At 40.9% G+C, this 23949-nt stretch overlaps 1 protein-coding gene across 1 annotated transcript in view; it reads left to right on the top strand.

Moving 5' to 3' along the window:
* KIF13A (kinesin family member 13A) overlaps positions 1-23949 on the top strand; it is a 198445-nt gene that overhangs the window by 169566 nt on the left and 4930 nt on the right. Inside the window, 13 exon segments of the mRNA XM_057700702.1 lie at positions 1769-1807; positions 3439-3538; positions 4789-4915; positions 5910-5965; positions 7252-7376; positions 7641-7817; positions 14035-14127; positions 14278-14434; positions 15426-15499; positions 17272-17319; positions 18994-19099; positions 20898-21049; positions 21566-21670. Of these exon segments, the coding sequence (XP_057556685.1) occupies positions 1769-1807; positions 3439-3538; positions 4789-4915; positions 5910-5965; positions 7252-7376; positions 7641-7817; positions 14035-14127; positions 14278-14434; positions 15426-15499; positions 17272-17319; positions 18994-19099; positions 20898-21049; positions 21566-21670 (1359 nt within the window).

The following is a 23949-nucleotide window of genomic DNA, read 5'->3' as shown; positions in this document are numbered from 1 at the left end:
CTGCCAATGCAGGGGACACGGGTTCAAGCCCTGCTCTGGGAAGATTCCACAAGCCACGGAGCAACTAAGCCTGTGTGCCACAACTATTGAGCCTGTGCTCTAGAGCCCGTGAGCCACAACTATTGAGCCCATGTGCCGCAACTGTTGAAGCCCACGCGCCTAGGGCCTGTGCTCTGCAACAAGAGAAGCCACTACAATGAGGAGCCCGCACACCAAAATGAAGGGTAGCCCCCGCTCGCAGCAACTAGAGAAAGCCCGTGTGCAGCAACGAAGATCCAACACAGCCAATAAATAAAATAAATAAATAAATTCATTTTAAAAAAAAGTATAAACTTAAAAAAAAATCTACACAGAGAATAATTTTAATAGTATCTTAAAGCACTGTTTAAAAGCAGTATATTTTAAAGTATACTTAGTTATCAAAATAATATAATTATATTTTTAAAGCACTTGAGAAAAATGTTTGTCTTTTTTCTGACTAGGCCACCCCACTTCCTTTTTTAATATTAACCCTCCAGTAACCATAGAAAAAGGAAAGAAGATTGTTACACAGCCCAGTATTCATTTTGAGTAGAACCTGCCTCCACAGAGATGGATATTCTCTACAAATGGGGAGTTCTTTATTCTTCTTTCCTTTTTTTTTTTTTTTTTTTTTTTTTTGCCACACAGCTTGTGGGATTTTAGTTCCCAACCAGGGATTGAACCTGGGCCTTCGGCAGTGAGAGCACTGAGTCCAGCCACTGGACCGCCAGGGAATTCCCTTTTTATTCTTGTTTCTAAGGAAACTTAACTAAAACCCTTTTATCTTCAACATGATGATTTTGTTTTGCAAATGTTTTTGCCAAAAATACTTATTTTATGTAATTATTGTAAAATGTTGCCTTGAGCTGAGGACAGTTCTGATTTTTCTCACCCGATTGATATGGATACTGATATATCCAACAGTGGATGGTGATAGAGCCCTGTATCCAAAATAGTGGGCTGTGCTCTTGCTGCAGTGGTATAGTATACAAAACCTTCTAGTCCTCCCTCCGTATCTGGGGGACTGGTTCCAGGACCCCCCTTGGATACTAAAATCCAAGAATGCTCAAGTCTCTTGTATAAAATGTCCTAGTACACTCGGCCCTCTATATCAGGAAGGTTCTGTGGTTGGTTGAATCTGCAGATGTGGAGCCCGCAGATACCGAGGGCTGACTGTACGTGGAACCTTAGCTTCCCGGTGGAATTTCCCCCATGATGATTTCACAGTGACAGTGGTGTGGTGTGGGGACAAGGGCGCAGACCTGGCCTCCAGTCCTGACCCTGCCGCTATCTGTGTGAGCCTTGGGTTCAGTCATTTCATCCTTCAGGCCTTCGCTTGCCTCATGGCTAAAACCAAGAGGTTGAGCAAGAGACTCCCTAAAGTCCTTTCTAGTTTTGCCCATTCTAAATCTCAGTCAAGTAGCTCACCCAGAAACAAACAGCAACTGTTTATGTAATAGTGCAGTAAGGCCCGACCCAATGGGGTTGGGTCCTATCCCCAGCTAGAGTTCCCATTTTTAAATGACTGCTTTCTCTATTCAAGAAAAAAACAAAATCTTAAATTCTTTAAGTAAGCATAGACAAGTGAATTGCGTCCACGTTTTGAGATTGGGTTCAATGTTGTGTTATGGTGATGCAGTGTGTGCTATCCATTGTGATGTGTGTGTTAAGCGTAAAGACTTGTTTTCCTTGTGTGCTGTTTGAGAAACAAAATGCATGTCCTTTGTGTTTATCTTTTTCCTACCAGAGAGATGATGAGGATGGTGATGATATGGATAGTTACCAGGTATTACTGCTGCTGTCAATCCTGTGGCATGGGGCACAGCTGCTGCTAATTGCCGGCATCCGCGGAGCAGAGGGCAGGGAGGAGGAGGGAGGACCCTAGAGCAAGAATAGGCAGTTTTCACTCGCTTTTGATTTGCTTTCAGCATAAGCAGGGATACAATTCTATTTCTATCGATTTCCCTGTCAGTTCAAACTTTACAAGCCGGTACTGCATTTTTGCTATGCCATCTCCAGTTGCTAACTTGGAAAGCTTTCCTAAACAAGCCTACTATCACTGTATTAAATTGGTGAGCTTAAGAACTGCCGTTATCCATCCATAATCTTTAAGTAGACTTGTCTTTCCTACATGAACCTGCAGGTAGCTCCTCACATCCGAGAGAGTCGTATTGTTCTAACATGACATTTTATTTTCAATGACTTTTGCTGGATAGGAAAACTGAAGACATTTTAAACACATAGTTTATTTAGCCAGTTTTCTTCTCGCTTTAAGGCCAACCTTAGTTATTCATAACCTGGAGAATTTACATCCCAATTTTAAATCTTTCTGGAAATCTAGGGGAAAAAAATATGTGCAAATGTGAACGTTTACCCAGTCAGTGGTGACTGGCCTGCCGTCGATGGAATGTGGGATAACAGTAGTGGTCAGGTGGCAAGCCAAGACGAAGTTTTCTGGGTTCGGTTCCCAGTCTTTGTACTGATTCGCTACATAAATTTCAAAAGCATGCTTTCCTGGTGTGCCTTCCTATAAGTAAAATGCGGGTCCATTGTAGGTAAAGCCATAGAAGTCCTCAGATGTCTGCTCTTAATGTAGCATCTTAAGGATCAGGCTGGAATTAGGCAAGTCAGAGAGCATCCTGAATAGAACTGGTTGGTGTCTTTCCCACCTCATAATTTTACTAAGAAAGAAAACAAGCAAGTAAAAACAAATGTTAGGGGAAATACCAGTATCCCCTTGAATCTCAGCAACGCCATTAACTAATGTTCTGTGGCTGTCTCTGCGCTTCCTGCCACATGGTTCACAGTCAGGTCCAGCGGCTGCTTCTGGGAGACCTCAGCATGGCTGACTGCATGTTGGCTTCTTGCATGGGAAATTTTCGGTGAGCCTCATGGTAGCAGTTGGAGGCAAAATCTGTGCGGCAAGTTCAAAAGGTTCTCGGCTGATTTGTTCTTTGCCTTTTAGAAAATACATGTTATCCAGCCATTGAGCTATGAACGATGAAAATGCCTGTCGTTTTCCATTCCACTTGCTGTTTTGTGGTCTGGGCTCTGTTTCTGGTGTCCTTCTGCTTTGAATCACAAACCCTTGAAACAAATAGCTACAACTTAAATACACACATACACATACCACCTAAAACTCATCCAACAGCTGGTGTAGTTTGAGCTTCTCTTGCTTTTAAGTATAATTATCCTTTTGGAAATCCAGGGGCTCTGACTTCTGAGTAACAGGATCCTCAGTCAGCATGCCGTGTTCCTGAGGTCTCTTTGCTTTCTTGCATATTAATCACACGGCAATGTTCAATGGCCTTTCCTAATGAAAAATTTCCTAATCAATTTAAACACCTTTTTTTTTTAAAGAAAAGAAATAGTTATTTGTGCACTCTACAGGAAAATGTTTTCCCTCCCTGGTGCCAGGAAGAAGACTTAAACTGTGTGAGAGAGAGGTGGTCTGATGCCCTCATCAAACGTCGAGAATACCTAGATGAACAGATTAAGAAAGTCAGCAATAAAAAAGGTATGTGAGATCAGACTCTTGGCTGGGAGTAGCTTTTCGCTAGACAGTGGTGTTAGGCTGTTTTCCTCTCTTAGCCGGACAACAGCATCTTAGTTTTTTGACCCTATAACAATTATAGATATTAGTGAATCATCAGTGTACAATATTTAAGCAGGCTCTGAGTTCAAAAGTAATGTTTCATTACTTGAGTTAACTGTGACATTAAATGTTAAATTCACGCTTTGTTTTGATGAATGCAAGTGCCATCGCTACAGACATCTCCACGTGAGGTATTCCAGGCTCAGAGCCTGGGACTGCCTGCATCTGAAGGGCCGCTTCTGAAGCCACAACACTTGGCAGGTGGGCCCCGGCCACCACTGGGCGGTAGCCGTGCTCTGGGCTTGTTCGGGGTGGCCTGAGGCCGGCCTGCAGCTCCGCTCTGCCAGCCATCTCCAAGGATTCGGTTTGCTTCCACTGGCAGCAGCCACTTGGATTCTAGAGCAGAAATGGGCTCTTAAAACCCCAGTTTCTCAACCTGACTGCATGATTCGCGCAGTGTAGTTGGTTCTCCACCAAGGGACGTGTTCTGAATGTAAATCCACTTCATGTAGAAGTCATCAAAAGTCCCCCCTCAGTAAAACATCGTGGCTCAGCGTTCCGCTCTTGGCCTCAGTTTGTGTGTGTGCTCAGCCTGCTAATGAAAATTCACTTTGCCTGTGCTCAGGTAGCTCCAGAGTTCAACTAGGCTCAGAGGATTTCAAAATAGATCAAATAAAATCCCTTTCATAACAAGCATGGAGGAGAATAAGTTAGTTTTGCAGAGTGCAGTATATGGTGTTTTTTAATCCTCTATCCTTATAAAACAATGTGTGGTTTTATAAAGCAGTGACACAGCCATTATTGCACTTGATCCTTTTGACAGGTGCGTGGAGTAGACATGACTTGCGTTATCCCTATTTGACAAATTAGGAAGCTAAGACTCACCTGTTGAATGACTTTCCCAAATTCCAAAACTAGTAAAATAACCCAAGTCTTCTAATCCCTGTCCCAACGCTCTTTCTATTCTTCCTGGCCTATGGTCTGTTAGGCTGATGTCCTGGCCTCTCTGAGCTTGTCTGGGTACTCAGTCTTAAACTTCAAAGCCTCAGATCCTTTTTTGGAACATCGTGAATGTTTAAGCCACTTGTGGGTACCACCGCGTGCAAATCCATTTAAATTTAGAAATTGTCCTTTCCCTCCCTTGGCTGTCATGCCCTCATTTTGTCTCGCAGAGAAGACGGAGGATGATGTGGAGCGGGAAGCCCGGCTGGTGGAGCAGTGGGTGGGGCTGACGGAGGAGAGGAACGCTGTGCTGGTGCCTGCGCCGGGCAGTGGGATCCCCGGGGCGCCTGCTGACTGGTGAGCCTGCCCTTCCTTCTGTGCGGGCCTGATGGATGGTGCCGTGGTCTGTGGCGCATCGTGCGAGTGCCCTTCCAGGATTGTCACAGAAAGCGTTAAGTACCATGAGCTGCCCAGGGAAGGGCCGCCCAGCCCTAGTGCTCCCCTCCCTCTTTTGCTTTCCCACTGCAGCTATATTCTGCTCACAGGCAGCCAGGGAGCGTTTATCACTGGCCAGGAGTCAGATACACACTCCTCGGTCCCTCGCGTGAGCACCCTGCATGTGATTTCCTGATTTCCAGAAATTCTCATATCTTGGCTCAAAAGAAGGGTGTTTCCAGAGCATACTTGAAAAGGGCAGACTCTGTGGTGACCTAAATGGGAAAAATCCAGAAAAGGGGGGGCATGTGTATACATATAGCTGATTCACTTTGTTGTACAGTAGAAACTAACACATTATAAAGCAACTATCCTCCAATAAAAATTAATTTTAAGAAAAGAGAAGTACAAAGAAATAAAAGAAAAGAAAAGGGCAGGAAATATGTCTTATTTGCCTCCGTGCCTGCTTAGTTTGGTCACCAGTGTAGAGTCAGCACGTAAGCACCACATCAACAGTGATCCGTCGGTCAGCTGGCTGATCCATCGGTCCTGATGCTCAGAAGAAACAGCATGGGATCCTGGGCTCTGGGGGAAGATCAATCCTGTCCCCTTCCCACCTTTATCAATAGCCACTTCCCTTCTTCCCACCACAAGAATTATTCTCAGAAAGGCTTCAAATAACCTGTGTCTCAATTAATTACATGTAATTCATGTAACTGGTAGTTCTCTACGTAAGTCACACAATCCCCATGATTTGTGTTAGTAAGGACGACATGCATTGTGAAAATATTTCATTCGTAGAACCTGTATCTATCCCCACAGTGGTTCCCTTCTGCTTCCATGCCTTCATGTGTTTGGTTATTTAACAAGATGTAAAACACATTTTGTTATGATTAAATGCTGTTATTAAATTTAGGGTCCCACCACCTGGAATGGAAACCCACATACCTGTTCTCTTCCTTGATTTGAACGGTAAGTAGACACCTGACGTTCCAAGGCTTATCACATCGAATTAGGTTTGTAATCTATTCGGACCCACAGTATTTTGACCCTTAAATCACTTGCCTAATCACTCACATGCCATATTTAGGTGACATTTTTACTCCAACCAAATATATAAAGCCATGACATGTAGAATCACTGGAAGACAGATGTGAAAATTTACTCTTAGAAAGAGAGCACTTGAGAGGTTGAGAGCTGCATACAAAACCGTGAGCGCAGTTACTGCTCTGAAACTGTCAAGGACTTGGAAATTACCTGAGAAAGTCATCACCCGTAGAGATCTGAATCTTTATGCCTTGCAGGTGCCCAGGAATCTGCATTTCTGACTGATACCCTTTGCTCCCCACCCCCTATTTGTGTTGTTTCTAGAACATGATCATCTGTAACTCTGCAGGAAGGGTTGTCCTTTACTGTAGCAATTAGATTGAACCTGAGCAAACCTAGAACAAGGGTTTACAATGTGTTTTAGCAGTAAAATCCATTTTCAATATGAACCTGTAAATGGAACCCCCTGTGTGGAATATGAAACCAGAGTTCCTGAGTTTGGGGGCTGGGCAGGCTCTGGCAGGCCCTTTTGTGGGGCCCTTGGGATCCTCAAAGCACAGCCTAGAAATCTGTCTTCTGGAGGGAAGACCACTAATGGATGAATGGAAGACACAGGAGGTTGGCTTTGGCTCTTCATATGAACGATTTTTTTAAAAGCCTAGAAGTAGACCATTGTTTCATGAAATGGTGAGTTCCCCATTATTGGAGGTTTCCCTTTATACAAGCATATGACTATATATAGAGGTTTGTGAAGGGAGAGTCGTACACTGGGTAGGGCATTGGAAGAAGATGGTATTCACATTTCTCCCAAGTGCTCAGAACTTTATTTCTAAATTGATAATTTAGTGTAAGTTATGTAAGTAGGACCACAAACTTAACACTACATTATGGGAGGAACTGACAGAAAGCAGCAAAATTCTAAGGTGTGTTTATGCAGTGAAAATATTTGCTCCCAGAACTACATGTAGGATATATTCAGTCCATCTTATAGGAGAGTCACAAAGGCACCTTTTTGGCTCCTGGAGTTGTTTCTGTGAAGGATAGAAGCTGTTGTGGGCATTGGAGTCACTGCTTCAACTGCAGGAATGAAAAAAATAAATAAAATTACATGTAAACTTCATCTGAAAAAAGCATATTTAAAAATTTGAGGTGCTTGCTTAAAAAATCTGATGTTTCCCCCACTTTTGTTTCTGTGCCCTGGACGTGGTCAGCGGATGACCTCAGTGCCAATGAGCAGCTCGTGGGCCCCCATGCATCGGGCGTGAACTCCATCCTCCCCAAGGAGCACGGCAGCCAGTTTTTCTACCTGCCCATCATAAAGCACAGCGATGAGGAGGTAATTGACCTTTAAGAGTCTCTTAAAGGGCTTCAGATTAATGCACATGCCTGTGGGCCTATCTGCCCATTAAACTGCTGTGGTCTGGGCTTTGGGTAAGAGGACTGGGAACTTTAAAAAATAGAATATGTGTGTTGTCAAAAAGGCCAGGAAAAACATCTATGATTCAATAGAGTTGCATTTATTTTCTTTCCAGTGCATGATGTAAAACTGCTATACCTGAGTTGTCTTGTTTGCATGTCCCCATCCTTCCCCGACCCCTAGATTTCAGCCACAGCCTCCTGGGACTCCTCGGTGCACGATTCCGTTCACTTGAATAGGGTCACCCCGCAGAATGAAAGGATTTACCTGATAGTAAAGACCACGGTCCAGCTCAGTCACCCGGCTGCTATGGAGCTGGTATTGCGAAAACGGATTGCAGCCAATATTTACAACAAACAGGTAGTAACGGGGTCTGATTCTGCTGTTGCATGGATGAGCACAAAGTTTTTTCCTTCTCTCTATCACAAAGTAGTGCTTTGGGGTGTTAATACAGTGGTTGTGCTAATCGCTACCAGGTTATAACCTGATTCTCACTTATCTGAGATAGCAGAGCGTGAGGATCGCAGAGGTAAATGTCATCCACCAAAGAACTTTTCCACCTTGACCGATGTAAGGCCCATAACCCTAGGAGGCAGTGGAGTCATGATATTTCACTGTTTGAAAAAGGTTAAGAGAACCAGAGAGATGGCATGAGAAAGACTCATCCCAACCTTGCTGACTTTGAATGGAGGAATGAAAATACCAGTAGCTGAGAAAGCTTGCAGCACCCGTCACTCACCTCGAGTCGCCGAGCTGGTCTCAGCATTCTAGGAGTAAAATTTTCATCTAAGTAAAAACTAGTAAATGTAATCAAGACACAAATATAAAACCAATGTGAAGAGTGTAGAACATAAAAAGGAGAAATTTTGCCCCACCTCTGCAGGCAACCCTCCAACACCAGCAGACTGAATATTCGTCTAATCCAATACTTGGACATTAGTCTGAGGCTTGGACAGTCTTCTATAAACACCTCTATCACCAGGACAAGCAACCCCAAAAGCTTGGACAACCATGAGGAAACAAAGAAACACCATGCAGGCAAAGGAGCAGGAAAAAAACCCACAAGACCAAATAAATGAGGAGGAAATAGGAAAAATGCCTGAAAAAGAATTTAGAGTAATGATAGTAAAAATGATACAAAATCTCGATAACAAAATAGAGAAAGTACAAGAAACAGTTCATAAGAACTCAGAAAAACAAACAGCAATGGATAACAAAATAACTGAAATTAAAAATACTCTAGATGCTCTAACCAGCAGAATGACGGAGGCAGAAGAACGAATAAGTGAGTTGGAAGATAGAATGGGAGAAATAAACGCCACAGAGCAGGAAAAAGATAAAAAAATAAAAAGACTAGAAGACAGCCTCAGAGACCTCGGTGATAACTTTAAACGTACCAACATTCGAATTATAGGCATCCCAGAAGAAGAAGAAAACAAGAAAGGGTCTGAGAAAATCTTTGAAGAGGTTCTAGTGGAAAACTTCCCCAACATGGGAAAGGAAATAATTCACCAAGTCCAAGAAGCACAGAGAGTCCCATACAGAATAAACCCAAGGAGAAATACACCAAGACACATATTAATCAAACTAACGACAATTAAACACAAAGAAAAAATATTAAAAGCAGCAAGAGAAAAGCAACAAACAACATATAAGGGAAAACCCATCAGGATAACAGCTGACCTTTCTACAGAAACTCTGCAGGCCAGAAGGGAATGGCAGGATATACTGAAAGTCCTGAAAGAGAGAAACCTACAGCCAAGAATACTCTACCCAGCAAGAATCTCATTCAGATTTGAGGGAGAAATCAAAAGCTTTCCAGATAAGCAAAAGTTAAGAGAATTCAGCACCACTAAACCAGCCTTACAACAAGTGCTAAAGGAACTTCTCTAAGTAGGAAACACAAGAAAAGGAAAACACCTACAAATACAAACCCAAAACAATTAAGAAAATGGTAATTGGAACACACATGTCAATAATCACTTTAAATGTAAATGGACTAAATGCTCCAACCAAAAGACACAGACTGGCTGAATGGATACAAAAACAAGACCCTTCTATATGCTGCCTACAAGAAACCCACTTCAGACCAAGGGATACATATAGACTGAAAGTGAAGGGATGGAAAAAGATATTCCATGCAAATGGAAGTCAAAAGAAAGCTGGAGTAGCAATACTCATATCAGACAAATTAGACTTGAAAGTAAAGACTATTAAAAGAGACAAGGAAGGGCACTACATAATGATCAAGGGATCCATCCAAGAAGAACATATCACAATGGTAAATATCTATGCCCCCAATATAGGAGCACCTCAATACATAAGGCAAATGCTAACAGCTATAAAAGGGGACATCGACAGGAACACAATTGTAGTGGGAGACTTGAACACCCCACTTACATCAATGGACAGATCATCCAAACAGAAAATAAATAAAGACACACAAGCTTTAAATGACACATTAGACCATCTTGACTTAATTGATATTTATAGGACATTCCATGCAAAAACGACAGACTACACTTTCTTCTCAAGTGCACACGGAACATTTTCCAGGATAGATCACATCTTGGGTCACAAATCAAACCTCAGCAAATTCAAGAAAATTGAAATCATATCAAGCATCTTCTCAGACCACAACGCCATGAGACTAGATATCAATTACAGGAAAAAAACTGCAAAAAATACAAACACATGGAGGCTAAACAATTCACTCCTAAACAACCAAGGAATCACTACAGAAATCAAAGAGGAAATCAAAAAATATCTAGAAACAAATGACAACGAAAACACAACAACCCAAAACCTATGGGACGCAGCAAAAGCAGTTCTAAGAGGGAATTTTATAGCAATACAGTCCTACTTTAAGAAACAAGAAAATGATCGAATAAACAACCTAACCTTACACCTCAAACAACTAGAGAAAGAAGAACAAAGAAACCCCAAAGCGAGCAGAAGGAAAGAAATCATAAAGATCAGAGCAGAAATAAATGAAAAAGAAAGGAAAGAAACCATAAGAAAAATAAATAAAACTAAAAGCTGGTTCTTTGAGAAGATTAACAAAATTGATAAACCATTAGCCAGACTCATCAAGAAAAAAAGGGAGAAGATGCAAATCAACAGAATTAGAAATGAAAAAGGAGAAGTCACAACGGACACCTCAGAAATACAAAACATCATGAGAGACTACTACAAGCAACTATATGCCAATCAATTGGATAACCTGGAAGAAATGGATACATTCTTAGAAAAATACAATCTTCCAAGACTGAACCAGGAAGAAATAGAAACCATGAACAGACCAATCACAAGTACAGAAATTGAGGCAGTGATTAAAAATCTCCCAACACACAAAAGCCCAGGACCAGATGGATTCACAGGCGAATTCTATCAAACATTTCGAGAAGAGTTAACACCTATCCTTCTCAAACTCTTCCAAAATATTGCAGAAGGCGGAACACTCCCAAACTCATTCTATGAGGCTACCATCACCCTGATACCAAAACCAGGCAAAGATGTCACAAAAAAAGAAAACTACAGACCAATATCACTGATGAATATAGATGCAAAAATCCTCAACAAAATACTAGCTAACAGACTGCAACAGCACATTAAAAAAATCATACACCACGATCAAGTGGGGTTTATCCCTGGGATGCAAGGATTCTTCAATATACGCAAATCAATCAACGTGATACATCATATCAACAAATTGAAGGATAAAAACCATATGATCATTTCAATAGATGCAGAAAAAGCTTTTGACAAAGTTCAACATCCATTTATGATAAAAGCTCTCCAGAAAATGGGCATAGAAGGAAATTACCTCAACATCATAAAAGCCATATATGACAAACCAAAAGCCAACATTGTTCTCAGTGGAGAAAAACTGGAAGAATTCCCTCTAAGAACAGGAACAAGACAAGGGTGTCCACTCTCACCACTGTTATTCAACATAGTTTTGGAAGTGTTAGCCACAGCAATCAGAGAAGAAAAAGAAATTAAAGGAATCCAAATTGGAAAAGAAGAAGTAAAATTGTCACTCTTTGCAGATGACATGATACTATATATAGAAAACCCTAAAGACTCTACCAGAAAACTGCTAGCACTCATTGATGAGTTTAGTAAAGTAGCAGGATACAAAATTAATGCACAGAAATCTCTTGCATTCCTATACACTAACAACGGAAGAGCAGAAAGAGAAATTAAGGAAACTCTCCCATTCACCATTGCAACCAAAAGAATCAAATACCTAGGAATAAACCTGCCTAAGGAGGCAAAAGATCTGTATGCAGAAAACTTTAAGACATTGATGAAAGAAATCAAAGATGACACAAACAGATGGAGGGACATACCATGTTCCTGGATTGGAAGAATCAACATCGTGAAAACGTCTGTACTACCCAAAGCAATTTACAGATTTAATGCAATCCCGATCAGATTACCAATGGCATTTTTCACAGAACTAGAGCAAGAAATCTTACGATTTGTATGGAAACGCAAAAGACCCCGAATAGCCAAAGCAATCTTGAGAAGGAAAAATGGAGTTGGTGGAATCAGGCTTCCTGACTTCAAACTATACTACAAGGCCATAGTGATCAAGACAGTATGGTACTGGCACAAAAATAGAAAGCATGATCAATGGAATAGAATAGAGAACTCAGAAGTAAGCCCAAACACATATGGGCACCTTATCTTTGACAAAGGAGGCACGAGTATACAATGGAAAAAAGACAGCCTCTTCAATAAGTGGTGCTGGGAAAATTGGACAGCAACATGTAAAAGAATGAAATTAGAACACTTCCTAACACCATACACAAAAATAAACTCCAAATGGATTAAAGACCTACATGTAAGGCCAGACACTATAAAACTCCTAGAGGAAAACATAGGCAGAACACTCTTTGACATACATCAAAGCAACATCCTTTTTGACCCACCTCCTAGAATCATGGAAATAAAATCAAGAATAAATGAATGGGACCTCATGAAACTTAAAAGCTTTTGCACAGCAAAAGAAACCATAAACAAGACTAAAAGGCAACCCTCAGAATGGGAAAAAATAATTGCCTATGAAACAACGGACAAAGGATTAACCTCCAAAATATACAAGCAGCTCATGCAGCTTCATACCAAAAAAGCAAATAACCCAATCCACAAATGGGCAGAAGACCTAAATAGACATTTCTCCAAAGAAGACATACAGATGGCCAACAAACACATGAAAAGATGCTCAACATCACTAATCATCAGAGAAATGCAAGTCAAAGCCACAATGAGGTATCACCTCACACCAATCAGAATGGCCATCATCACAAAGTCTGGAAACAACAAATGTTGGAGAGGGTGTGGAGAAAAGGGAACTCTCCTGCACTGTTGGTGGGACTGTAAGTTGGTACAGCCACTATGGAAAACAATTTGGAGGTTCCTTAAAAAACTACAAATAGAACTACCATATGATCCAGTCATCCCACTCCTGGGCATATACCCAAAGAAAACCATAATCCCAAAAGAAACTTGTACCATAATGTTTATTGCAGCACTCTTTACAATAGCCAGGACATGGAAGCAACCAAAATGCCCATCAACAAATGAATGGATACAGAAGATGTGGCATATATATACAATGGAATATTACTCAGCTATAAAAAGGGATGAGATGGAGCTATATGTAATGAGGTGGATAGAACTACAATCTGTCATACATAGTGAAGTAAGTCAGAAAGAGAAGGACAAATATTGTATGCTAACTCACATATACGGAATCTAAAAATGGTACTGATGAACTCAGTGACAAGAACAAGGAAGCAGATACAGAGAATGGACTGGAGAACTCGAGGTATGGGAGGGGGCGGGGGGTGAAGGGGAAACTGAGAAGAAGCGAGAGAGTAGCACAGACATATATATACTACCAACTGTAAAATAGTCAGTGGGAAGTTGTTGTATAACAAAGGGAGTCCAACTCGAGGATGGAAGATGCCTTAGAGGACTGGGGCAGGGAGTGTGGGGGGGACTCGAGGGGGGGGCGTCAAGAAAGGGAGGGAATATGGGGATATGTGTATAAAAACAGTTGATTGAACCTGGTGTACCCCCAAAAAAATAAAAAAAAATAAAATAAAAAATAAAAAAAAAAAAAAAAGAAAAAGGTTAAGTGCCTGGTCCAAGCGGTTAGTGACAAAACCAGGACAAAGGCAGGCTCCAAATAAATCCCTGTCTTAATGCCTCCCAGATCTCGTCTCAGAGATGCTGTCAGCAACACTGATCCTCTGAGTTGACTTCTGACTGTGCCAGGTTAGATTGGTTAAACCCTGACAAGATGAAAGAAAGCAAGTGGGAAAGAGAAGCAACTACAGAAAAACCCTGGATGGGCTGCAAGTTCTGTAGCCTAATCCCCAAATAACAGCTGGTCGTTGTCCTTCAGAAATGAAGACAAGGATTTTTCCGTCCAGTTTTTGTCTGTTTTACTGCATATTGTGTGTATATCAAAAGCATAGTAATTGATGCTTTTATAATGTTGCAAAATATTAAATAACTTATATTTTCCACATCGCTTAATTCAGCTTTCCTTTTCTACCAGAGTTTCACCCAGAGTTTGAAGAGGAGAATATCATTGAAGAATATATTTTATTCCTGTGGTGTAACCTATGAAATAGTATCCAACATACCAAAGGTAAAATGTGTATTACTATTTTAAAATATCAAAATATGAGTATTGGAGAATGTGTTAAGCCTCAAAACTTTTATATTATTTTCTCACCACAATTTTGATTTAAAATGTTGTTTACGTAAAAGTATTCTAATTGCCTTCTTGTCTCATTAGGCAACAGAGGAGATTGAGGACCGGGAGACGCTGGCTCTTATGGCAGCAAGGAGTGAGAATGAGGGCACGGCAGACGGGGAGACGTACATCGAGAAGTACACGCGAGGTGTGCTGCAGGTGGAGAACATCCTAAGCCTGGAACGGCTCCGGCAGGCAAGTAACTGCAGCTCCTGAGCGGGAGGGTGAGATCAGCAGCCTTCACCCCAAGTGGACAAAGATGAATCTGTTTACCAAACATCTTCTCTCTCAATTTATCAGAGAAGGAAAACTGGAATAGCCCTCTCATTAAACAAAATAGTTACTTTGACAAAATAGTAACACAGATTCAAGTGACTACCTTTTATTGACTACCTCCTAGGGAAGCCCTGTACCTAAGTAATATTGATACATTATTTCATTTAATCATCAAGATAACCCTGCAGGGTAAATACTGTCATAATTCCCATTTGTAAATGAGAAAACTGAGGCTGACAGAAGTTAGCCAAACTGCCCAAGGTGACCCAGCTAAGAAGTGGTACAAAATGGGATGTAAACCCAGAGCGCTTGACTCCAAAGTCCATGTGCTTAACCACATACTCGCTCCCTAATGTTTGGACCCAGGTTAACTTCTGTGGCAAAGGCAGGATACTCAGGTGAAAATAATCCACTAGGTACTGGAACTATACAGGAGATGTCATTCGATTGAGGCAGTAGTTGAAGTTATGGAAAGTGTGCTTTGAACAACAAGAGGACTGAGATTGGCATTTGTGAGAAAGTCTTCCTCTAGTCCCACCTAAACTGCTGCATGAGTGAAACACAAGCTGCATAAAAGTTGATTGTAATGTCGCAAGTGAGATCTATAGTTAGTGGTACTTCATCCATGTTTTCTCTGCCCACCTGTATAAAAATCCACAACATAAATGAATTCAGTTCTGCAGTTTTCCAGGTTTTATTTTTTTTTCCGGGTTTTATTTATAAAAAATGTTTTTGATAAATTAAGCCAAAAAAATGGATACAGTATGATTATAATTTTGTAAATACAGGGGAGGGGGGAGTGTAAAATTGAAATAATCTTTATTTCTATACTTTTAAAATCCTCCACAATCAACATATGTTACTTTTGTCATCAGCAGAAGAAAAATGACTGTTATTTTCAACTTTGCAGGCAGTCACGGTCAAAGAAACGCTTTCCACCAAAGCTCGGCATCTGCGTCGAAGCCTCAGCACACCGAACGTTCACAATGTGAGCTCACCTGCAGGGGGCTGTGGCCCGCGTGGCGCATCTCGGGGTTTGGGGTGCGGCAAGTCAGGGGACCTCAGGTCAGGGTTTACAGGTGGGAACAGGACATTCGGCACTAGTGTGGGCATCCCAAGGTACCAAACCTGCTCCTCTGTTCTAGTGAAGCCAACCAGAGAGCCGTGGCATGTGACACACCTGAGCTTTTAGTGGAATCTTGTAAATTTCTCTCCATAAAGTTATGTCCTTCAAAGAAGTTTCTTGAGATGTAAATTGAATGTAGTTGGTTTAAGGATGGTAGAGTCAGGTAGAAATCCTGCTGCCAGAGCCACTGAGTGCTGCTCTTGAGTCTGTTTATATGCCCCGTTCTAGCTACCCCAGTGGATCTTACTGTGCTACCCGTAGTGAAATAGGGTACCAGGCACCTCCGTATAGACCCTCCCATCGTGCCTGGTCTTTACTTTGATTGCCTTCCTCAACCATTTCACCAAGGAAATCCAATCGACAGAAACTGTGTCTAGCAGAAGAGAACGCTGCCATGGGAAGAAAGGACAGAGCAGTACGTGGACCACTTCAAAGTAGCCTCTTTCCAGAAACAGCAGAGGGAAAGTCAGGTCCTCTCTAGCAAAACTGTTATTTGCCTTCCCATCCTCAAGAATTGCCAGATAATGATTAAAAACATGGTGAACATTCATGAAACTTGTCTTACAGTTGTCTGAAAAGCAAATCCCTATAATCACTTTCATACAGATTACTTCTTCTGACCACAGTTCAATTCTTAAAGTTGATAAAAGAGACTCATATAGTTGTAAACTGAAAGAAATAGTCTTCTAATTAATTTAGGTATCAAAGAAGAGATCATAATGGAAATTAGGATGTATTTAGAACTGAATGATAATGAAAAATGGTATGTATATCAGTACTCGAGGGATGCAGTTAAAGTGGTACCTAGAGGGAAATCCTTAGCCCTAAGTTTCCTATTATTCCATTTATACTGCAGTATACTAGGTGATGGAGAAAATAAAAGCACTGGAGCTATTGTTAGGAAGTTTATAGATCTTATATTAAAAATGTTATTAAAATATTAATTATATTAAAAGTAATGTGGAAAACATATATCTTAAAAAGTAAGGAAAGACCACCTATGAAGTATTCTACCCCTCCCCCCAAGAAACTGAACGTAAATCTGATCAAGACTGTAAATCTAACTACTAACATTTACAGGGGACAGAGGAAAGCATTGAATGATGCCACAGGGATTCATTTAGCAAAATCCAGACTGTGGGAAATGTTACAGGAAAAAAATGATCTAGAGAAAAGGGAAAACTCATGAGTTAAAAAAGACTTACAAGATATACCATCCAGTTGCGATGTATTAACTATCTTGATCCTGATTCAAAATTAACTGTGATAATGTTTATAGACATTTGACCTTTAATGGGATATCTGATGCTGTTTAGGAATCACTTAATTTTTTAAGATGTGACAATGGTGTTATGGTTTTAAAATGGGAGTAGGAACTCCTTATCTTTTAGAGATTCATAGAGAAATATTTATGGATAAAAAACTTTTGTTAGGAAAAGAAAAAATATTTTTAAATAAGGTAATGATAAATATTAGAGCAGAATTATAATAAATTCAAATAAATAAGGAAATAATATTAGAAGAAAGAAAGAAGGGAAGGAGAAGGTCATACAGCCTTCAACTGTATATGTGATATTTTATTTAGTTATGTTAAATACATAAGCCACATTGATAAGACCATTCATCTCTTACAGGTCTCTTCTAGTCGACCAGATCTTTCTGGCTTTGATGATGATGATAAGGTAGGCATGGCCAGGTTATCAGCAGAATCTAAGTCTGGAAAGTTAGGGTATCTTGGTGTTTTTAAAATCTCTGGACTTCCCACCTTAACCTGATGCAGATCATTGTTTCTACATGTCCATTTCCAGGTTCAAATACTTAATGTGAAATTGCTATGCACTCTGAGTGTTACATTGTTACTTAGCATGATATTTTCCATGTCAGGATTATGTGACATAATTGAATAAATATCTCTGTGTTTATGGGTCTAACTCTAAATGACTTAAGAAGGTATTACATCCACCATAGCAAAATCAAAATTATTTCAAATGGGGAAAATTAGGAACTTGAAATTAAGGACATTTTACAGCATTATCTTATTCAAATATTCCTTTAACATATGTTGTATGTAAATTACTATTCTAGGGACAGTAGATAATTTAAAAAGCATAAACACAGATTATGTCTTCAAGAAGTTTACAATCTAGTCCTTGGAGATAGACATCTCCTGAGAAGTTGAAGTAACATTAACTAAGTTTAGGACTTCCCTGGTGGCGCAGTGGTTAAGAATCCACCTGCCAATGCAGGGGACACGGGTTCAATCCCTGGTCCAGGAACATTCCACATGCCGTGGAGCAACTAAGCCCGTGCAACTAAGCCACAACTACTGAGCCTGTGCTCCAGAGCCCATGAGCCACAACAACTGAGCCCACATGCCACAACTGTTGAAGCCCATGTGCTGCAACTACTGAAGCCCATGTGCCTAGAGCCCATGTCCCGCAAGAGAAGCCCATGCACCACAATGAAGAGTAGCCCCTGCTTGCCGCAACTAGAGAAAGCTGCACACAGCAACAAAGACCCAATACAGCCAAAAAAATAAATGAATTTAAAAAAAGAAATCAATTTTAAAAAAAGATTAAGTTTATATGATAATAAAGAAGGAGGTTTCTCCCTTTAGTATGCCAATATCTTATGCCAGCTTGGAACTTCTACATCTCAAGTATGTGTAGAGTAACTATACCATCAAGGTTGCCTGGGGCAGTCCAAGCTTATACCTACTACCCAGGAAAAATTATCAATGGAACCATTTCACTCTCAAAAGTGTTATGGTTTGGTCTTTAAATTATCTGGTTGGGGACTTCCCTGATGGTCCAGTGGCTAAGACTCTGCGCTTCCAATGCAGGGGGCCTGGGTTTGATCCCTGGTCAGGGAACTAGATCCCACATGCCACAACTAAGAGTTCATATGCTGCAAGTAAAGATTCTGCATGCCACAAATAAAGATCTGGCATGCCGCAGTGAAGATTGAAGATCCCACGTGGCACAACTAAGACCTGGCGCAGCTAGCTGGCTAAATAAATAAACAAACAAATAAATATTATCTGGTCACCTTAGATACATAACAAATTTATAAAAGTGGAGGAATGGGACATGTTAGGGTTCAAAAGAGGATTTCACTCTATCTGTAATGATTTTATTAAACATTTATTTAGTGAATCAACATTTTTTCACTCCAGTTATACCTTGGGTATGATAGCACTTGTCATATTGTTCAGTACTTTTCTACATGTTAGATCTATTTTATAATAAAAATAAATAAGAGCACATACCGCTATTAAAAAATAGAAAAAAACAAATCAGGCTTCATTTCTCATTTTAGAGGGACTTAATTACAGTTATTCGTGTTCTGCCTTGTAGGGTTGGCCAGAGAACCAGTTAGACATGTCTGACTACAGCCCCAGTTACCAGGATGTATCATGTTATGGAACTTTGCCCAGGGATTCACCTCGAAGGAGTAAAGAAGGTAATGGTGAGATTTTTTTCTGTGTTATTTCTTTATAATTTGTTAGGAAAGGCATGGGGGGAATTCTTTTATAGATGGCATATAATGAGATATGTAGCTGAAGTTCAGTTTGCTAGATGATCCAAAACTGTCTTCTTGAATCGAACATATGCTGTTCACTTATTTGATTTTTTTTCTTTGCTTTGTATCCATTATATCATCCAATTAATAATAGGCTTTTTGTGTAACACTTATAATTTTCAAATCACATTTCATGTATCATTTCCTGATTTTGAAGTCAGTTTTGAGACACACATAAATCTTAACACATTATGGTTAGATTTCCTTCTTTACAAAAGGAATATCCACCTCCGTCATATTTTTGTGCTAGAATCAAAGTATATTTTAGGAGAACATGTCTGGTCCCTAAGGAAATTTCAAAAATGATATCAGAAATGAATTTGATCAGTGACAACATTATTACCTAAATATATAATCTCCCAGTGCCCTGAAAGGAACAGCATTCTTAGGATATGTAAATCAGCTCTGTTACCTTATATTGTTACTTTATATGTTACCCTTATATTTTACCTACTACATGCCATTGTACCAGTGAATTGAGGAGAAAATATAGAAGGAGAAATAGAGGCCCCAAAGGGGAAGAAATGAGTGAAAGCAAGAAAGAAGAATTGTCCTTCCTTAGTCATATGGAGCAGGGTGGCTTGAGGGAAAAGTGGCTTGCAAGAAAACTTAAACAGTACTCAACTCATTGAGTATGCATTGAGCCTCTCCTTGCAATTTGCAGTGACAGATGCCAAGATCGTAAAATTCAACTGTGGACACGAGATACATAGAAAATAATAAGCTAGGGACTTCCTAGGTGGTGCAGTGGTTAAGAATCTGCCTGCCAATACAGGGGACACAGGTTCAAGCCCTGCTCCGGGAAGATCCCACATGCTGCGGAACAACTAAACCCGTGTGCCACAACTATTGAGCCTGTGCGCTAGACCCTGTGAGCCACAACTGTTGTGCCCATGTGCCACAACTATTGAAGCCCACGCGCCTAGAGCCTGTGCTCTGCAATAAGAGAGGCCACACCAATGAGGAGCCCACGCACCACAATGAAGAGTAGCCCCCGCTCACAGCAACTAGAGACAGCCTGTGTGCAGCAACAAAGACCCAACACAGCCAATAAATTAAATAAATGAATAAATAAACAAATAAGTTTATTAAAAAAAAAGAAAATAGTAAACTAGTAAATGATAAAGTGCTAGAATGCATGAACAGATTATAAGGGCTCTGAGAATTCAGAGAAATAGAAAATCAGCATGAGTGGAACTTGGTCTAAGTGGCACTTGAAAAAGCTGGATCTTGAAAAGAAGGTAGAAAATTTGGTTTCTGATTTCTTTGCTGCTGTCCAGCCCTTTGATGACTCTTTGTAACTTTGTAGATACATCTGCATTCTTGCCTACCTCCATTTTAGTGCTCAGCCAAATACAGCCATCTCTCAGTATGCGAGGGGGACTGGTTCCAGGAACCCCTGCATATACCAAGCCCTGTAATCAGCCCTCTGTAACCCTCAAAGGCAAAACCCCTAGGCTATGGAGGGCCAACTGTATATTTATTGAAAAAAAATCCAGACCCACACAGTTCAAACACGAGATGTTCAAGGGTCAACTGTATTCACATACTAATCGCTTTGTTACACCAGATATTCCTCTGGCTGGGTCACTACCTTGTTTCCTGTGTGTTGGTTAAAGTGCCCTGTGCCTGTAAAAGTGCCCTGTGCCTGTAAACCCATGCCTTTTGTCTTCCCCAGGTTGTACATCAGAGAATCCTCATGCCTTAACAGTCAGCCCTTTCAAAGCATTCTCTCCTCAGCCGCCAAAGTTTTTCAAGCCCCTAATGCCTGTAAAAGAAGAGCACAAGAAAAGGATAGCGCTTGAAGCAAGGCCTCTTCTAAGCCAGGAGGTAAATGCTGGACTTGTGTGTACCATGTACAGCAGAAGGGATGCGTTATGCCTGTGGAGAAGTAACACTTTGCATTAACAAAGTCAGATGCCGCATGCTGACGTGTGGGTTATCACTCCATGAATCCAGTTCTGGAATAAATATCTCTTTCTCAAGCACACAGGGTCATGGTAGAATTTTTTGTTTGATGATATTGCTGTTGTTTTCTTTGCGCTTATGGCTTTTCTTAGAGTATTTATTTCAAGTGAGAAAGAGATGTCCTCTAGGTATTTTGAAAAGATGAAAGGCTATTTTTTTTTAATTTGATAAATCTAGTTATGCTTATTTGCCATAGAATCTGTGTAGTCTTGTCAGATTTCATCAGTAGTTTAACTCAAGCCTCCACAGTTGTTGGCTGCATGACTCACACGTGATCTAGGTGTTTGCATTGCTTTTCTAACACGCACATACTTAACGTGTATCTCGGCCGTCGTCATCTTCTGTGTGTGATGCATCTGTGTGTCTTAACCTTTGCAGAGCATGTCTCCATCTCAGGCACATAACCCTGGCTGCATTGTGCCCTCGGGAAGCAATGGCAGCAGCATGCCAGTAGAGCACAGTAGCAAACGTGAGAAGAAGATTGTAAGTCCTGGAACCGTCTCTGTCATATCGCCTGGTGGTGGGTTTAACGCCCTTTCACAGACAGTCATCCAAATACTTTAGAAGAAATTAAGATCGGTATTGAGTCTTGACTTTTTTTTTAAAAGAGAAACGTGATCATCGGTAATGAAATGTTGCATGGATGTGACTGTGACCTGTGATTTTTCTAAGTGTTCCTTCTATTTATTTACTTATTATTTTGCTTAGTTTAAATTTGCTTAGAAAAAGGAAAAAGGCACTTTTAATGATTCTAGTCTGTAGAAAGTATAACCCAGAGAACACTTTAACTAATATCAAATCTTTCTAATGAGCCTGTACATACTGCCCAGATTCTGAAGCTAATCTACCTAGAAGAATTGCATTTACTTGGAGTAAGTAATCACGTGTTTAGCTGTGGGTGTTTGAAAGCTTTTTTCGTGTTGCCTGATGCTTTTGTCAAGATTATCCTGTAGTTTGTAGCCTCTCCACCATCCATCACTGCCCCCTTCATCATCTGTACCTCTCAGGTAGGCTCTTTTAATTTGCTGGTGAAATAGATCCCAAGCCCCTCGGTGTCCGTCCTGCCTTCAGGAGGGCTTATCTGTATTTTACCACAGGTAGGTTGAAGCTCTACCTGAAAAACTTCATTCCCTAGCACTTGATTTTCACATTTCAAATTTAAGAAATAGTTTTTAAAACACTATGGACCAGGGCTTCCTAGGTGGCACAGTGGTTAAGAATCCACCTGCCAATGCAGAGGTCACAGGTTCGATCCCAGCTCCAGGAAGATCCCACATGCCGCGGAGCAACTAAGCCTGTGTGCCAAAAAAAAAAACAAAAACACTATGGACCAGGCACTTGGGATCATAAGCGATACCTCAATTTAAAAACGAAAATGTATATTCTCGGGCCTGGAAAGAATTCTCTAATTTTTTCTCTGCTTTCACTCTCCTATGGTTTCCTAGGCTTTGAAAACGGGAGGCAGCTTGGAACTGGAGGGGGCTGCTTGGGTTCACGTCTGTGTGTGGTATGCGCTGTGGGCAGAATGTGGGCCCTTTCCTTTCCCGGCTGTATCATGTCAGACTCATTCCAAAGGGTCATCAGCCCGAGGTCTTTTATTTTAACCTCTAGGTTCTAGAATATGCTGCTAACGCACACTGTGTGAAGCTGACTAGAACCTGACCCAGACGTGCAGCAGGCCAGGCTCCTGCACGCTTGGAGTGCTAAGGGATCTTAAGAAATGACCTTCTCATTCCTCCTGTCCATTGAGGAAAGAAGAAAAGGCACCATTCTCCCCTCCGTCCCTCTTCCCCCCGCCATCTCTATGTCCTCCCTGTGCTTCTATCCCGAAGTGGCCTAGCTCCTGCTGAAGAAGCGCGTGCGCGCCGGCAGCTGCTCCCAGCCTTAGCAAGCTCTTCAGTTTCATACTTGACCTCCCCCTGCTTGATTAATAAGGGCTGCAGCATGGGCTAAAGAGGCCAAGCGGCTAATTTATTACCCCTTCAGTTCTCTGGCTGGCTGCCTATCTGTTTATGGACATGGCATCCATTACCGTGGTGCGTGGGCCCTAAATTGAAACCTATATTAACAATACATTTTGGTAGAATACACCATCAAGAGACTGCCGGATGGCCCTTCTGGGGCTGCCCAGCAGAGTATTTCACTGTTCACAGTTGCTTCATAGTTATTTTCTTTACTTTCCTTTTAATTATTTTAAAGTAAAACCCATCTCAGGACTTCTAGCTAGCAGAGGGCAGGATGGAACCAGATTCTCTTGACCCAGGAAGTTTTGAGCAGCAGTTAGATTCTATGTGATCAGACACATCTTGAAACCTACTAATCAGGGTTTGATGGAACCATTTTTCTTGCTGGGATCTTACTTGAGAGACCTGCCTCTACTCTCCTTAGAAATCTGGCTTACCACGCACTCTGCTTCTCTGAAACTATTGAACTGTTTGATTTATTTCAAGTAGCAGCTTTTCCAAGATGTTTGGTAGATTTTAAGGGTATTACTTGCTTGATCTGAGGTTCTAGTTTCTCTTTGGGAAGCTTTCATTGTATTTCTCCTCTTATAAATGGATTTAAACTACTTTTTTCCCTGTGTTCCCTATTCACTTTCTTTCCTTTTCCACTCTTGGAAAATTAGCTGGCGAATCAGTGGTTCAGTCTGATCAAAGGCGTCTGCAGTCATTTTTGAGAAGCAATATTGGGACATTGTTCCTTTTATTTTTCAGCCCATCTAATTACCAAAGTAAACTGTCACTTCACATAAAGTATAGTAA

The sequence above is a fragment of the Hippopotamus amphibius genome, chromosome 11 (genome assembly GCF_030028045.1).
Source record: "Hippopotamus amphibius kiboko isolate mHipAmp2 chromosome 11, mHipAmp2.hap2, whole genome shotgun sequence".
In the NCBI taxonomy this organism is placed as follows: Eukaryota; Metazoa; Chordata; class Mammalia; order Artiodactyla; family Hippopotamidae; genus Hippopotamus; species Hippopotamus amphibius.
Note: the sequence above shows the minus strand (reverse complement) of the source record. Positions and strands in the feature narration are given on the sequence as shown.